The sequence below is a fragment of the Schistocerca piceifrons genome, chromosome 7, assembly GCF_021461385.2.
Source record: "Schistocerca piceifrons isolate TAMUIC-IGC-003096 chromosome 7, iqSchPice1.1, whole genome shotgun sequence".
Taxonomy (NCBI): domain Eukaryota; kingdom Metazoa; phylum Arthropoda; class Insecta; order Orthoptera; family Acrididae; genus Schistocerca; species Schistocerca piceifrons.
Window position 1 is genome coordinate 217,751,955 of NC_060144.1, and position 19,080 is coordinate 217,771,034.

General features: G+C 39.4%; 1 protein-coding gene across 1 annotated transcript in view; it reads left to right on the plus strand.

Moving 5' to 3' along the window:
- LOC124709134 (sodium channel protein para) overlaps positions 1–19,080 on the plus strand; it is an 878,324-nt gene that overhangs the window by 812,439 nt on the left and 46,805 nt on the right. The window contains exon 32 of the mRNA XM_047240797.1: positions 6,558–6,862. Within this exon, the coding sequence (XP_047096753.1) occupies positions 6,558–6,862 (305 nt within the window). The remainder of the gene's footprint in view (positions 1–6,557; positions 6,863–19,080) is intronic.

Below are 19,080 nucleotides of genomic sequence, written 5' to 3' on the forward strand. Positions count from 1 at the left end.
CATTATTGTGGCCAAGGTAGACACGAAGCCCATGCCTACTACAGTAGTACAAGTTTATATGCCAACTAGCTCTGCAGATGATGAAGAAATTGATGAAATGTATGACGAGATAAAAGAAATTATTCAGGTAGTGAAGGGAGACGAAAATTTAATAGTCATGGGTGACTGGAATTCGTCAGTAGGAAAAGGGAGAGAAGGAAACGTAGTAGGTGAATATGGATTGGGGGGAAGAAATGAAAGAGGAAGCCGCCTTGTAGAATTTTGCACAGAGCATAACTTAATCATAGCTAACACTTGGTTCAAGAATCATAAAAGAAGGTTGTATACCTGGAAGAATCCTGGAGATACTAAAAGGTATCAGATAGATGTGTCTACTGAGGACAATATTATGGAAATGGAAGAGGATGTAGATGAAGATGAAATGGGAGATACGATACTGCGTGAAGAGTTTGACAGAGCACTGAAAGACAGAGATTTAGGAACCACGTTTTAAATTGTAAGACATTTCCAGGGGGCAGATATGGATTCTGACCACAATCTCTTGATTATGAACTGCAGATTGAAACTGAAGAAACTGCAAAAAGGTAGGAATTTAAGGAGATGGGACCTGGATCAACTGAAAGAACGAGAGGTTGTAGAGAGTTCCAGGGAGAGCATAAGGGAACAATTGACAGGAATGGGGGAAAGATATACAGTAGAAGAAGAATGGGTAGCTCTGAGGGATGAAGTAGTGAAAGCAGCAGACGATCAAGTAGGTAAAAAGACGAGGGATAGTAGAAATCCTTGGGTAACAGAAGAACTATTGAATTTAATTGATGAAAGGAGAAAATATAAAAACGCATTAAATGGAGCAGGCAAAAAGGAATACAAACGTCTCAAAACTGAGATCGACAGGAAGTGCAAAATGGCTAAGCAGGGATGGCTAGAGGACAAATGTAAGGATGTAGAGGCTTGTCTCACTAGGGGTAAGATAGATACTGCCTACAGGAAAATTAAAGAGACCTTTGGAGAGAAGAGAACCACTTGTATGAATATCAAGAGCTCAGATGGCAACCCAGTTCTAAGCAAAGAAGGGAAGGCAGAAAGGTGGAAGGAGTATATAGAGGGTTTATACAAGGGCGATGTACTTGAGGACAATATTATGGAAATGGAAGAGGATGTAGATGAAGATGAAATGGGAGATACGATACTGCGTGAAGAGTTTGACAGAGCACTGAAAGACCTGAGTCGAAACAAGGCCCCGGGAGTAGACAACATTCCATTAGAACTACTGACGGCCTTGGGAGAGCCAGTCCTGACAAAACTCTACCATCTGGTGAGCAAGATGTATGAGACAGGTGAAATACCATCAGACTTCAAGAAGAATATAATAATTCCAATCCCAAAGAAAGCAGGTGTTGACAGATGTGAAAATTACCGAACTATCAGTTTAATAAGTCACAGCTGCAAAATACTAACACGAATTCTTTACAAGCAAATGGAAAAACTGGTAGAAGCGTACCTCGGGGAAGATCAGTTTGGATTCCGTAGAAATGTTGGAACACGTGAGGCAAGACTAACCTTACGACTTATCTTAGAAGAAAGATTAAGAAAAGGCAAACCTACGTTCCTAGCATTTGTAGACTTAGAGAAAGCTTTTGACAATGTTGACTGGAATACTCTCTTTCACATTCTAAAGGTGGCAGGGGTAAAATACAGGGAGTGAAAGGCTATTTACAATTTGTACAGAAACGAGATGGCAGTTATAAGAGTCGAGGGACATGAAAGGGAAGCAGTGGTTGGGAAAGGAGTGAGACAGGGTTGTAGCCTCTCCCCGATGTTATTCAATCTGTATATTGAGCAAGCAGTAAAGGAAACAAAAGAAAAATTCGGAGTAGGTATTAAAATTCATGGACAAGAAGTAAAAACTTTGAGGTTCGCCGATGACATTGTAATTCTGTCAGAGACAGCAAAGGACTTGGAAGAGCAGTTGAACGGAATGGACAGTGTCTTGAAAGGAGGATATAAGATGAACATCGACAAAAGCAAAACGAGGTTAATGGAATGTAGTCAAATTAAATCGGGTGATGCTGAGGGAATTAGATTAGGAAATGAGACACTTAAAGTAGTAAAGGAGTTTTGCTATTTGGGGAGCAAAATAACTGATGATGGTCGAAGTAGAGAGGATATAAAATGTAGACTGGCAATGGCAAGGAAATCGTTTCTGAAGAAGAGAAATTTGTTAACATCGAGTATAGATTTAAGTGTCAGGAAGTCGTTTCTGAAAGTATTTGTATGGAGTGTAGCCATGTATGGAAGTGAAACATGGACGATAACTAGTATGAACAAGAAGAGAATAGAAGCTTTCGAAATGTGGTGCTACAGAAGAATGCTGAAGATAAGGTGGGTAGATCACGTAACTAATGAGGAGGTATTGAATAGGATTGGGGAGAAGAGAAGTTTGCGGCACAACTTGACTAGAAGAAGGGATCGGTTGGTAGGACATGTTTTGAGGCATCAAGGGATCACAAATTTAGCATTGGAGGTCAGCGTGGAGGGTAAAAATCGTAGAGGGAGACCAAGAGATGAATACACTAAGCAGATTCAGAAGGATGTAGGTTGCAGTAGGTACAGGGAGATGAAGAAGCTTGCACAGGATAGAGTAGCATGGAAAGCTGCATCAAACCAGCCTCAGGACTGAAGACCACAACAACAACAACATTCTGTTTTCATCATTGTTAATGATAGCTACATTTCTAGCTGAAATTACTAGAAAAATTTTTGGACTAAAGGAGGCCATTCACTGAAAAGCGGAAGTGGTGAGTCATTGATAGGGACACACAAACAGAAAGGAAACTTTCTAACTATCATAATAATCCTTATCAAGCTATGAGCAAAACACACACACACACACACACACACACACACACACACACACACACACACACACACACACACACAGGCAGAAAAATGCCTACGCCCTTGTATAGTGCTGACTGGAGGAACAGTACTAGTGCTGATCTTGGTAGATGGACTAGGTCCTTGTCAATACCTTCCAGAACCCAGCTGACACTCTTCCTATTTGCCAGTGCTTCAAAAGCTCGTTATTCAGGCTTTTGACAAGTGCTCACATTAATGTAACTGGGCTGTGTAATATGACATTACGAAGCTGGCACAATTTTATATCTCTTGTGAAAACATGCTGAAACCACAGTGCAGCTGTTGGTATTTACGATATGGTATTAAACATGGGACAGACTGTATTATTCATGCTGCACAGTAAGGGATTCCTGACTAGACATTTTACGTATGATCTCACCGTCAAGAAAATTTGTCATGAGAAGTAATTAATTTTGGGTCATTTGTCATTTGAAACTGACCATTCTAAAATACAGAAATTTTCGATGGTGTTTTCTGATTTTATTCAGAAACTTTTAAATATGTTTCACAGTAATTTTTTAGCAAAACACCTTTGTTGCTTCCAGTAATCTATGTTTCCCCTTCAACATCAGTAAATATTGTTTTGTTCCACTGCACTATAGAGTTTGTGTTTAACATGTGCCTATTCATTTGATTTATGGGACAGAACTGTATTGTCTGCCATTGTTAAATCTGCTTAAAAAGTATTAATTATGCAAATATGAAAAACTTCTCAAGTTTTCACAAAAAATACCATTTAATCTTATGGTGAAAAGGTTGTGAGGCAAGTTTACCAAACACTGTAATGAGAACAATGCATGTTTAGACAGCAAGCTGTTTACACATTCTGATAACACAGTACTTCTATGTTTTTATTAATTTCATAGCAAAATTCCTTTAAAACCAGCAATACCAATGAAATGAAACTTTTTTCACACTGTGGAGTGTCTCCTGATAAAACTTTGCAGACAGAGGAAATCTGTGTATTAGATTAAGATGCAAATCCAGATCTTTGTGTTTTATATGCAGTGTCCTACCAACTAAATCACCCAATCACATTTTACAACTTGATCCAATGCTTCAGTCTGTCAGCACTACTGTTCTTTCTTTTTCTAAGCTCCATTGTGGTTCTTATGTATGTGTTGCCAGAATAGCCTCCCGTAAGAAAGGATGTAACAGAGAAACCTTAACAAAAGTTAGAGGTTGATCCCAAAATGAGATATTCATTGTACAGTGTAGTGTAATGTAACTTGTGTATATATTAAGACTCTGTGTCAGACCAGGAATCTGATATGGGCAATGGAACCATCCAAGTCATCTCATGAACCAACTCAGTTTCAAACTAGTTTCTGCCTATATCTTATTTCTACTTCTACAAAGCTGAATAATCTCTGAAGAGTTTAACAAAGTACTAGCAGGTTGAAGTTTGGAGTTCACCCATCAGGTGTACTTATATAGTTCAGTTGGTGTAGCATTTCCTGATTTCATTCCCAGTCAGGGCATGAAGACTGGTCATAGTACCTGCCCCCAGATATGCCAGATTACTGACACACAATATATTTTCCTTTATATAACACTGTGTTCTTAGCACACTAACTCTACATTCATGCCCTATTGTAAATTACTTTGGGAATGCTCCTTATATATCTAATATCTAGAACATAATTAACTGATGTTAGGGAGGAGACACTTACTGATTATGGCTGACATATTAAATGATTATTTGGCTCTAAAAAGATACAATCAATGTATGTAAACTAATGAACATTGCAAGTTGCTTATTATGAATATCATTTTTTAATTATTAGTTCTTTTATTGCCTTTTATACATCTGCAATTTAAAGTTAATTTGAGCTAAACACTTTTGCGTTATTTTTTGACTTTCCATTGTAGTGGATGGTGGGAATGCAATCATGTGATGATTTGCAGTTATAACTAAATTAGCCTTTGGCTGCACAGATTGTTTTTAATTTCTTTATGGTATTATCGATTTCAGGACTACCAGTCTCATCTTCAGATTCACATGTGAGCAGTTCCAAATATGTAGACAAGGTGTTTGTTTTAACTTGAGACAATTAAATATATTTAAAAATGAAACAGTATATCAAAAAAATTGTTCTAGATGAAAAGTGAATATCAGTAAACAGGACATCTGTCTATGCTACAGCTGGCTATTTCCCAATGACCCCTTTTTGTGGGTGTGGTCGACTTCACATTTTCAAATGAGAATCCCCCATATTTATGCTTATTCATATTGTACACCAAAAAGTACATACAGTTTACTCAAACCATTGTTTTCCATTTGTGGTGGCTAGTGCTGTAATTGACAAATATCAAGTGCCTCTGTTTTTGCAATTAAGAACCGACACATTTGATTCTACATTACATTTATTATGTAACTGTAAACATTGGTGCTGTAGCGATTGATATTTATGTTTCAAACTAATCTTAGAGCTGCAAATTTGATTGTACAGTACAGTATAATTAGCCGTTTCAAAGTTTGCTTAGAAACTACATTCAGCATGATCCAGAAATGATGACATGAATGTAATAGTTTTCTGTTCGCGTTGGGATGCTCGATATTGGTGTATCCCCTTGCCAGTCACCATTGGGGTGTTTGATTTTGGTGAGTCCGCTTGCCTCTCACCATTGGGGTACTTGATTTCAGTGAGTATGTGGATGTTTTGTATCCATGGAAGGTACACCTTTCACTATCGCTTCATGGACATTTTAGCGTATCACAGTCACTGTCACTTCATGAACATTTTATCTTGTTACATTGGTTGTGGTTGGTATTCTGTCAGTAACTGTGTAGTGGCCAGTGCAAGAGTTACAGTGGTAAGATGGAAACTCACCAAAATCAGTGACCATGATAGTGAGGTTTGAAGACAGGCTCCAAAATCTAGTATTCTGATGGTCTGTGTATTCATCTTAATCAACCTCCTAGGGAACAGAAAACTGTGTTACCATACAGATAGCTTATTTGACAGAAATGACAATGACTAGCCATGTTATTTGTACTGTATAATCACATTTTCAATACTCAAGTAATGTTTGAACATCAATATCAACTGTTATAACATGAAGGTTTACATTTACATCATAAACGAAATGAAGGATCAAATGTGTTGGTTCTTAATTGTAAAAACAGACACACTTTCTAGTTGTCAATTACAGTGCCATTTACCACAGATGGGAAATAATGGTTTGAATAAATCATGTATTTTTTTGGTGTAGAATCTGAATAGGCAGTAAAAATGGAGGGTACCCATTTGAAAATACAAAGTTGATCCCACCCAAACATGAGATGATCATTTGTAGCACAGACAGATGTTCCCGTTACTAATATTAATTTTTCACGTAGAACATTTTTTATACAATCATTTTGGAGATATTTAGTTTTCTCAGCTTAAAACAAACTTATGTATTCCATTTCAGGAAATGAGAACTGTTCACAAATACACCTGAAGAAGAAACTGGTAGTTGGAAAACCAATTATCCATTAAATAAAATCAAAAACCAATTTTGTAACCAAAGGCTAATTTATTTATGATAGCAAACTTCTGTATTAATTTGAAAAGTGTAGTAAGAAAATTTTCATTGAAACTGTTGCTCATGGTGTCACAGTGTCAGTTAATTATCGATTTTTTTCCCCTTAGGTCTGGTGCTCAGTGATATTATTGAGAAGTACTTTGTGTCACCAACTCTTCTGAGGGTCGTTCGAGTAGCAAAAGTGGGCAGAGTGCTCCGTCTAGTTAAAGGTGCTAAAGGCATCAGAACTCTTTTGTTTGCATTGGCGATGTCATTGCCAGCACTGTTTAACATCTGTCTGCTACTCTTCCTAGTGATGTTCATCTTTGCCATTTTTGGTATGTCATTCTTTATGAATGTGAAGGAGAAGAGTGGGATTGATGATGTCTATAACTTCAAAACTTTTGGACAGTCAATGATCCTACTTTTCCAGGTAACTGATGTTTTTTTTAAAGTAACTGCTATTTTTAAGCTTGGAGCCATCATTTTATAAAGTCATTTGTCCTATCTCCAGTAATTTGCTAAAATGTTGTAAAGTAAGCATAATAACTAGAGACCCGATTATATACATTTGCATGTTGCATATGCATTTGCATATTTGGCTCTTTTTCACTGGTTATTGCAGATTTTAACTAAAAACTAGTGACAATGCATATTTTCGCTCTATGTTTACAATATTTTAAAAATTTAGATGGATGGTGTCTAGCTCGATCTAGTTTTGATGTCTCTCAGATTGACCATGACCTAGGACTGCATGCAATCATGAACCAAGAAGCCACTGCCTACCAAAATCATTATAGAAGAGCAACAGGAACAGGCAGGCAGAGTCAATGCTTGTGCACCCACACCCACTGTTAATCCCCTTTGCTGTCATACAGTACACGCCAGCAACAATTAAATTAAATTACTCAAGCTTTTAGTCACACGTCCATTGTTTCTGTTTAGCTTTCTGTTTACTTGTACATAGTTGAATGTGTTTACAACGTGTAGTGTGTAATATGTTGTGTGCCATGCCACCAGAAAAAAGAAATGTCGTTTCATGCATAGTTGAACATCCTGGAACATTTACATATGACGGAATTGTTTTATGTTGTCGAGTTTGTGAGAAAAATGTTTCATGCAACAAAAAGTTTCAAATAGACCAGCATGTCAAGGCAAGTCTCCATACTGCAGGAATGCAGAAGAAAGAACCACGACAACAACTTCTGACAGTAGCAAGTTGCAGTAGCAGGCATTTGTCCAAAAGTAACAAACAAAAAATGGTTTAACAGGGATCTATGTGAAGCTTTCATTGCAAGCAATATTCCGCTTCACAAACTTACAAACCCTATCCTCAGAAGCATCCTGTGCAAATATTGCTTAAATCAAAATATACCAGGCAAATGAACATTGCGTAAAAATTACACACCGACAATTTACGTGATCATTCTGGAAGAAATATGCAATGAACTCAAGGACAGCATTATCTGGATTTCAGTTGATGAAACTACAGATACTTGTGGCCGTTACATTGAAAATTTAATTGTTGGTGCTTTAAAAGAAGAGCTTTCTTCTTCCTATTTAGCGGCCTGCAAATAACTTGAAAAAGTAAATCATTCTATGATCACCAGATTTGTGAATGAGGGTATTAGAAAAATATTTCCAGAATCTTCTGCAGATGAAAGAATGTTTGTGTTTATTTCAGATGCTACTCCGTATATGATCAAAGCAGGAAAACCCTCGCAAGTATTTTATCCCGTTTTGATTCATGTGACGTGCTTTGCTCATGGAGTACATTGCCTTGCTGAAGAAGTACATTCTATGTGTGTTAATGTAAAGAAACTAATTTCATCCACAAAGAAAGTGTTTCTAAAGGCTCCCCGCACATCAGTGCCTACAGAGAAAAACTACCAAACGTGCCTTTATCTCCCGAATCAGTGGTAACTCATTGGGGTACGTGGGTTGAAGCTGTGTTGTACTACAATGAATATTTTGAGGCCATTAGAAGGGTAGTAAATGACTTCGATAGTGCAGAGGCTTTGGCAGTTTGCAAGTGCAAGGAAGCTTTTAATGATTTCAGTATTAAAAATGACATTGCTGTGATTAGCACTCATTTTACCATATACCTGCAAGTATTAAAAAGCTTGAAACTGAAGGTTTGGCATTTAATGAATCTATTCAGTTAACGGATAAAATTATTCTAGTGAACTCTTCATTGCCGAAGGTATTCCCAAGAAAACTTACAGAAAAGTTTTAAACTATTACCAGAAACAATAAGTGCCAACATAGGGTGTATACGACCTGGGACAACCAGGAGATCCGGGAAAGACCCGGGAATTTTTTTCATCCCGGGAAAAACCCGGGAATTTTTCATTGTTTTAGTTTTCAGTTAATTTTTTGTAATTTTGACTGGTAAGAACCGATACTCTAACGAAGGATATTACTGTTATCCTGCTACTGCAGAATAATACTGCAGCAACAAAACATGAACCAGAGAATAAAACTTAACTTGCAAAGGAAATGCACCATATATATATATATATATATATATATATATATATATATATATATATACGTGGAATGTTTCCCTCTATTATAACGATATATATATATATATATATATAAAAAAAACAAAGATGAGGTGACTTACCGAACGAAAGCGCTGGCAGGTCGATAGACACACAAACAAACACAAACATATATATATATATATATATATATATATGGAAACATTCCACGTGGGGAAAAAAATATATCTAGAAACATAGATGATGTGACTTCCAAACGAAAGCGCTGGCACGTCGATAGACACACAAACAAACACAAACATACACACAAAATTCTAGCTTTCGCAATCAACGGTTGCCTCGTCAGGAAAGAGGGAAGTAGAGGGAAAGACGAAAGGATTTGGGTTTTAAGGGAGAGAGTAAGGAGTCATTCCAATCCCGGGAGCGGAAAGACTTGCCTTAGGGAGAAAAAAGGATGGGTATACACTCGCACACACACACATATCCATCCACACATATACAGACACAAGCAGACATATTAAAAGGCAAAGAGTTTGGGCAGAGATGTCAGTCGAGATGCAAGTGCAGAGGCAAAGAGATTGTTGAATGACAGGTGAAGTATGAGTGGCGGCAACTTGAAATTAGTGGAGATTGAGGGCTGGTGGATAACAGGAAGAGAGGATATATTGAAGAGCAAGTTCCCATCTCCGGAGTTCGGATAGGTTGGTGTTAGTGGGAAGTATCCAGATAACCCGGACGGTGTAACACTGTGCCAAGATGTGCTGGCCGTGCACCAAGGCATGTTTAGCCGCAGGGTGATCCTCGTTACCAACAAACACTGTCTGCCTTTGTCCATTCATGCGAATGGACAGTTTGTTGCTGGCCATTCCCACATACAATGTGTCACAGTGTAGGCAGGTCAGTTGGTAAATCACGTGGGTGCTTTCACACGTGGCTCTGCCTTTGATCGTGTACACCTTCCAGGTTACAGGACTGGAGTAGGTGGTGGTGGGAGGGTGCATGGGACAGGTTTTACACCGGGGGTGGTTACAAGGGTAGGAGCCAGAGGGTAGGGAAGAGGGTTTGGGGATTTCATAGGGATGAACTAAGAGGTTACGAAGGTTAGGTGGACGGCGGAAAGACACTCTTGGTGGAGTGGGGAGGATTTCATGAAGGATGGATCTCATTTCAGGGCAGGATTTGAGGAAGTCTTATCCCTGCTGGAGACCCACATTCAGAGTTTGATCCAGTCCCGGAAAGTATCCTGTCACAAGTGGGGCACTTTTTGTGGTTCTTCTGTGGGAGTTTCTGGGTTTGAGAGGATGAGGAAGTGGCTCTGGTTATTTGCTTCTGTACCAGGTCAGGAGGGTAGTTGCAGGATGCGAAAGCTGTTGTCAGGTTGTTGGTGTAATGGTTCAGGGATTCCGGACTGAAGCAGATTCGTTTGCCACGAAGACCTAGACTGTAGGGAAGGGACTGTTTGATGTGGAATGGGTGGCAGCTGTCATAATGGAGGTACTGTTGCTTGTTGGTGGGTTTGATGTGGACGGACGTGTGAAGCTGGCCATTGGACAGGCCTTCAGATCACGGATAGCCTGGGCTTCAGCAGTGGTGATCTGAAGGCTGACCGATCCATCGTCATTCTTCCGGCAGACAAGGGTTCCACGACCGTGGTACTTGATCGGCGGGAGTATGTGGCTGAGGGACTGCGTCAGCTTTCAGACAACACCACATACAAAGTTTGCCAAGGTAATCCCATTCCTGATGTCGAGGCGGAGCTTCAAGGAATCCTCAGAACCTTAGGCCCCCTACAAAACCTTTAACCTGACTCCATCATCCTCCTGACCCCACCGACACCCCGCACCCCTACCTTCTACCTTCTTCCTAAAATTCACAAACCAAATCATCCCGGCCGCCCCATTGTAGCTGGTTACCAAGTCCCCACAGAACGTATCTCTGCCTACGTAGATCAACACCTTCAACCCATTACATGCAGTCTCCCATCCTTCATCAAAGACACCAACCACTTTCTCGAACGCCTGGAATCCTTACCCAATCTGTTACCCCCGGAAACCATCCTTGTAACCGTTGATGCCACTTCCTTATACACAAATATCCCGCACGTCCAGGGCCTCGCTGCGATGGAGCACTTCCTTTCACGCTGATCACCTGCCACCGTACCTAAAACCTCTTTCCTCATTACCTTAGCCAGCTTCATCCTGACCCACAACTTCTTCACTTTTGAAGGCCAGACATACCAACAATTAAAGGGAACAGCCATGGGTACCAGGATGGCCCCCTCATACGCCAACCTATTCATGGGTCACTTAGAGGAAGCCTTCTTGGTTACCCAGGCCTGCCAACCCAAAGTTTGGTACAGATTTATTGATGACATCTTCATGATCTGGACTCACAGTGAAGAAGAACTCAAAAATTTCCTCTCCAACCTCAACTCCTTTGGTTCCATCAGATTCACCTGGTCCTACTCCAAATCCCATGCCACTGTCCTTGACGTTGACCTCCACCTGTCCAATGGCCAGCTTCACACGTCCGTCCACATCAAACCCACCAACAAGCAACAGTACCTCCATTATGACAGCTGCCACCCATTCCACATCAAACGGTCCCTTCCCTACAGCCTAGGTCTTCATGGCAAACGAATCTGCTCCAGTCCGGAATCCCTGAAGCATTACACCAACAACCTGACAACAGCTTTCGCATCCCGCAACTACCCTCCTGACCTGGTACAGAAGCAAATAACCAGAGCCACTTCCTCATCCTCTCAAACCCAGAAACTCCCACAGAAGAACCACAAAAGTGCCCCACTTGTGACAGGATACTTTCCGGGACTGGATCAGACTCTGAATGTGGCTCTCCAGCAGGGATATGACTTCCTCAAATCCTGCCCTGAAATGAGATCCATCCTTCATGAAATCCTCCCCACTCCACCAAGAGTGTCTTTCCGCCGTCCACCTAACCTTCGTAACCTCGTAGTTCATCCCTATGAAATCCCCAAACCTTCTTCCCTACCCTCTGGCTCCTACCCTTGTAACTGCCCCTGGTGTAAAACTTGTCCCATGCACCCTCCCACCACCACCTACTCCAGTCCTGTAACCCGGAAGGTGTACACGATCAAAGGCAGAGCCACGTGTGAAAGCACCCACGTGATTTACCGACTGACCTGCCTACACTGTGACGCATTCTATGTGGGAATGGCCAGCAACAAACTGTCCATTCGCATGAATGGACATAGGCAGACAGTGTTTGTTGGTAATGAGGATCACCCTGTGGCTAAACATGCCTTGGTGCACGGCCAGCACATCTTGGCACAGTGTTACACCGTCCGGGTTATCTGGATACTTCCCACTAACACCAACCTATCCGAACTCCGGAGATGGGAACTTGCTCTTCAATATATCCTCTATTCCCGTTATCCATCAGCCCTCAATCTCCGCTAATTTCAAGTTGCCGCCACTCATACCTCACCTGTCATTCAACAACCTCTTTGCCTCTGCACTTCCGTCTCGACTGACATCTCTGCCCAAACTCTTTGCCTTTTAATATGTCTGCTTGTGTCTGTATATGTGTGGATGGATATGTGTGTGTGTGCGAGTGTATACCCATCCTTTTTTCCCCCTAAGGTAAGTCTTTCCACTCCCGGGATTGGAATGACTCCTTACCCTCTCCCTTAAAACCCAAATCCTTTCGTCTTTCCCTCTCCTTCCCTCTTTCCTGATGAGGCAACAGTTTGTTGCGAAAGCTTGAATTTTGTGTGTATGTTTGTGGTTGTTTGTGTGTCTGTCGACCTGCCAGCACTTTCATTTGGTAAGTCAAATCATCTTTGTTTTTAGATATATATTTCCTACGTGGAATGTTTCCCTCTATTATAACCATATCATTAATTTGAACCCAACAATTATGTTCGTTATTGTCGCTGTTACATTTCGAAATCTTTCCTGTCGTCTTATTTTCTCTTTATTTTCTCCTTCTGTTTTTACCAGTAGTCTCACTTTGTATTCACCTTCCCCTTTTTACCGTAATACAATTTTATCCCGCCTATATATACTCAATAATACGTAACCCACTTCCAAACCATAACCAAATAAATTTTATTTTCCGCTTTCAACACTACCGCTGCTATGAAATCCACCGTTTCTAGTTCAATAACAGCTGCTTTCACGTATTAAACAACCATTTCGGCTAGTTCTAATAACTTTTGCTTTATTTCCACTTCCGTTTTTCGCACATCACTGATCATTTTTAGCCGCTCCCCACAGGTTTTAACGTCATTATTCACATTTGTTAGCCCCATTTTTGTAATCTTTCACCACAACACCACTCCTTTTAATACATTTACACGTTTTTTCGAAATTTTCCCGAATTTCTCCGTCCTTTAACGTGTTTTAGCGGCAACACAACCACCTAACCTTCATGCACATCGCTGTCTACCAACCCAAGTTCACCACAGGATCGACTTAACCAACACTTTTTCGCCTTTTTTCATACCAGATCTCCAGTTACTTTCTAGTTCACCCTTATCTCTCCCGATATATTTTTATCTTTCATTTTCATTTCAACCTCATGTTACACTTTCCACCTTCTGATACCATGTCACCCTCACAACACCCCCACAACGACCCCATTAAGTTTTATTTACATTCCCTCCGCAAACATGCCTTCACCCTAGCCAGATTACGCTCGCATATTTAATTTTCTCAGGCTTGTCTGACATTTGGCATAACCCCCAAAGGCCTCACACTTAAAGTTCCCATCTCTGAAAACTCTTTGTCTTTAAATATGTCTGCTTGTGTCTGTATATGTGTGTGTGTGTGCGAGTGTATACCCGTCCTTTTTTCCCCGTAAGGTAAGTCTTTCCACTCGCGGGATTGGAATGACTCCTTACCCTCTCCCTTAAAACCCACTTCCTTTCGTCTTTCCCTCTCCTTCCCTCTTTCCTGATGAGGCAACAGTTTGTTGCGAAAGCTTGAATTTTGTGTGTATGTTTGTGGTTGTTTGTGTGTCTGTCGACCTGCCAGCACTTTCATTTGGTAAGTCAAATCATCTTTGTTTTTTTTTTATATATATATATATATATATATATATATATATATATATATATATATATATATATATATATATATATATATATATATATATATATATATATATATATAAAAAACACACACACACAGCTCTTATGAGCGTCTGCGAACAGCAATATGTGTGAAAGGCTTTAGGAAGTCTATATAGTATGTAATGTTTCGTAACAACAAACTACCTCCGATGTGCTTGACATCACAACTGTTAACATTAGATTCATTTAAGCAGTTACGAGTGGGCTCTTGTGCATGCGCAGTTGAGTCGCGTATGAGTAGTACATTCTCTCGCTTCTGGCTACAGAAATGTTGCCGTTGGATGTGTAAGCAGCGAACCTTGGTATCTGAACCGGGCGAAAATTTCGGAGGGGGCAAATTCATATTCCTGAGGAAGAAAACCTTGTGTCACAAAGCTCCTACCATCTAGCGCATGTTGGTCTATCGATTATTCAAATGATTTTGAAACGCATCCCTGTTGGTTCCTTAAAATGTTTGAACACGTTTTAAGTTGAATTCTGAATGAATCATAAGTTGATTTTTGAATGTGTGCATAGTGTACATGATGTGGCTGCCAGGGTAATCTTTGTCACATCTAGAAATAAACTTTCCTGCAGACAAAAGGGGACGGGTCTATACGAGTTTAGCGGAATAAAGCTGAATGGGTGAATGACAACTGCTGTTTGTTTATGCGACTGATTGGGTATGTAAAGGTCAGCATTGTTTTAATTACAAGCAAAGTCCATAGATTCAGACTACCAAAGTGGAAACAAGCGACTAACAAGAACAACAGGTAAGAAAGATTACGTATTATCTTCTCGGTGTATCCAAGAAAATAAAATTTTGACAGAAAATTTTTGGTCAGATTGCTAAACCAGAAAGGGCAAGTTGTACACTGTACAGTCCCCCGCTTAAGTTATATTGGAGTAGCGCGGAAAACGCGTTGTACGAATGTGTAACAACGTCTAACCGAAGAATAATCGCTGGATAACGAAATGGGTTATTCTGGCAGGGTTGGTAGGAATAGTTACAGAATTATTGATGAGAAGATTGTTTGTTAGAATGAGGAAGGAGAAGAGACGGAGACATCACACAAATTATGGAAGAATATGACGATTCCAAATTTATCAAAACATTTCATACTACTGCTTTTCGATCTCATACTAGAGAAACTGGAGCGTTTCAATGAAATGTGGAACTATTACCTAACATAAAGCTCTCTGCTTGTAGTAGGCCAGTTAGCGATTTGATATTGGTACTTAGCGAGTTATATTCTGTCGTATTATAAAAATGAACATTATTACCAAAACCGTCTCATTTGTGTGGTGTGTGTTACAATCCCTGCAATATTAGAAAGGCCTGTTTTATCTAGCAGACAGTGACAAAATAGACATAATCAGATCAAGAAACCACAGCAGTCTTGGGTACTATTTGTATTAACACCTTTTTCAGTACTAGACAACGACATTTCGATTTTTCATGTAGCAAAACATTTGACGAATTTTGATGAAGTAACACATTCTTTCGCAGAAAGGAAAGCACTTCATGTAAAGCCGTAGCAAGATTAGAGAGAAAAAAACGCTAGGACCTAAGGATTGAAGAAATGTGTACTGTCTTGCTTGTCTCTTGTCTTTAATTTTCTGAAGAGTTCTTGTTCTTCCAGTTACAAATTATTCCATCCAGTATTAATTGCGAGGTTTTTTTTAGAGGGGCAGGATGTCAAACCGGCTGACTGGGAGCAGGAGAGGCACCACAGGACATTTTGATTTCCGCCGTCCTGCTGGATCCATCGATGGTGGCATCCATTACAAAATATACACATTTGAATTCCACAATGCGAAATACTTGCGGTAGAAGAATGCTGTGTGAAGAGGCGTAACACTGCACTTTGGCACACTTGAGACCAAATAACACGTCTTACATTTCCTCTAAGTTATATGTTTTATGCATCAGACCCCTCTGAAAGAAGTGCGCTACAAAATGAATATATTTTTCTCAAACGCTCGATGGAGAGGGCTGGAGGAGGGGGAGGGGGGGGGGGGGGCGCCACCATCTACTATTGCCCCGGTTCGAAATATCATAGATCTGGGGCTGATACGTGGAGGAATCTGAGTTATAGTGGGGGAGGGGGGGGGGGGGCAGCTAGTCTCCACGTGATCCGTGTTTACATTTAGTGATTTTGCTGTTTCCGCTTCGTTTACTGCTCTCAGATCAAAGAAAACAAAGTGATTTCTGTGGCTGGGAGCTGTCAATTGAATTAAAATACATTCACGTAATTACAGAAGGCTAAAATATGTTATTAGTTTCAGATTTTATTTTATTTCCACCTTTCTGACAGTCAAGCATTAATCGCCTTGCAGAATAATGAAGTTACTTTTGTCACTTTGCTAAAGAAATTCGACTTTTATCTATCTTTTCTGCTGAGGCAGCCAATTTATTTGAAACGAAGTGTTTACCACACTACTGGATAGTTTCAACTGTTCGCTGCATTTCAAATGCATGTTTTCATCTTCTAGCACTTATGGCATTATGCCATAATAAACAACTCAACATGTGATAATACAGTACTGGTACTCCAAGAAAATTAACATCCCTAAAACCACACTGAATGAGCTTAATATCAGGTCGAGGCCTACTTCGTTACATGAATGTGCACTTTAAGGCGAATTATTGATTGCAGTATTATTCACGAAATTCTGACACTCTTGTAGTATCCTCTGATGTCTTTTTGATTTTATGACATAATGTAAGGTATTTTAATGTTTTACACGTACGAACATACGGGCTTCCTGCATCATCGCAGCTGCGCAAGTGTTGTGACACCTCTTATCTGCCGCTCTCTAGCAACTGCTGTAACAAATCTATTTCGAACAGATCGTGGGAAAATATTACGAATTGTGGTTTGAAAAGCGTTATTTTCAAAGTAAATTTCCTTTCACCCAAGATGAACTATGTGCGAGAATGTACGACGAATTTCTTAAATCACAAAGCGTTTGACTCTCATTTAAAAATCAACTCTTTGATGACCATCCATGTGGAAGAATTTCGAGCCCAGAAGATCAGAGGTTTATGACGGTACTAAACATTTTACTGGCACATTTGTGTGATGTATCTTAAAGTGTAAAATGCGCAAAAAAGATCAACATCATGTGTGAAAGCTTAGCGTCTCTTGCAGCTTACTAATCTCAGAGACCAATACTATATATGAAAGCTTTTCTTTTCTTGTAGCAGCATTATGGATATTAACTTTTCCTATTTGTGTGTTCGCGCTACTTAACGATGATGTTGTTATTGGCTGACTACATCATGTGTCCTATGCTCTGAATATCCACAGTCATCGGCTGGCGAGATCACGTGACATGAGCTATGACTGGCTTACAAAAGCCCATCGCAATCTCAATTTCAATGCTTCAGTGAGTAACATGCAGTGTTTGGTGGAATGCGAATTAATACTTTCGTAATATGAAAATATGCAGCGTACGTGTTGCTGCACATCAAAGAACTTTCCAAAATGTGTCTTTTCCGCCTGAGTTTCATTTTCTAAAGTTCCAGGAAATCCTAAGCCGCTGTATAAAACCATAACCAGTCAAATGATTCATAAGGTTTACAGTTCCGAGGGAAAGTATAGTGTCACTTAACATGGAAAAAGTGTATTTTCACCAGGAATAAAGTGTATTTTTAACTGGGAGATTCGGGAAAATCCAGGATTTTTTTTCCCTTGTCTACGTATACACCACGCAACATAACACTCAAATTCAAATACTGCCCAGTTACCTCAGCTGATGTAGAACGGTCTTTTCTGCTTTTAAAAATGTTTTGAGTAATTGAAGACACAATCTTACTACTGAACATTTGGAACAGTACTTGGCCATTTATGTTTACAATAGCAGAAAAATGTAAACTTAATTGTAAATAATACTTTCGTCCAAATAAAAGATTATGGAGTTTTCGAGCATGTCCCTCTGCTTGCGATATATCTCGAAGTTGGCCCTGTACGTATCGATTGTTTCACTGCGACTCACTCGCATCGCATCCACTTATTACTGATGACAATAGCAAAGGAGGAACAATTCTTGAAACACCGTATGCATCCCCATTTTGCAAATTTTTAGAAAATAGTCCCAAAAAGGCCGCTTTCCTAACCTCTACCAGAAAGTATTCAGAAAATGATACCAGCTTTCTAAATGTACCGATTCTTCACATGGCCAGCACTCTTCCTTGTAATTTGATATGCACAGATTTGACTTTGAGATATAATCCATGGAGTAACTACCATGTTTTTTTTTTTTATTATTTGATCTGGCATATTTCGACACTTTTCACGCATTTTTAAGCACTTTTCATGCATATTGTAAGGTTTTTATTATGCATATAATCTGGTCTCTGATAATAACAGTGATTTTAGATATAATATATCCTTAGCATGATACAACTGGTTGAGTGGGATTAAGTAAATTTTTAGAAGTATTTTGTGGTTTCACAGACATAAAATATTTTCTAAGTTATTTCTATAGTTATCCGAGCACTTAAACACCAATCATAATCTCTTACTCGTATACTCTACAGAATTAGTCTTCAGTGTTACTGCTGCCTGTCAGTGCATAACCTGACTCATTTCACATATCTGAAGGCTCACCTTCTTGATGGGATTTACAGAACATGATGTGTGAGTGAATGAATGATACCTCTTGCAACAGATATTAATAAAATTAAGAAATATATAAGGAATCACTCTTAAGCAGATTTATGTAACTTCATTGTAATTTTTCACTTTTCACACTGAGTGTCAATTCATTTACTATCAAAATGAAGTTCTTACCAATTACTCCATAGAAATTTATAAACAAGGATTACCATCTGAACCTTTGTGGGTTAAGTTTTTTTGTTTTTGTAAAGGACAAAAACATCAAACCATGTACCAGAACACTATGTCAGAATGTGTCATTTACTATGTGCTCTATAGAACAGGCAAATACAGGATATAACTGATGTAGATCTTAAAGTTTCTTGCTCGTAGTCATGCCCATAGCAAGGAATTCCCTATTCTGAAGTGTCCTTAATGCTTATTGTAA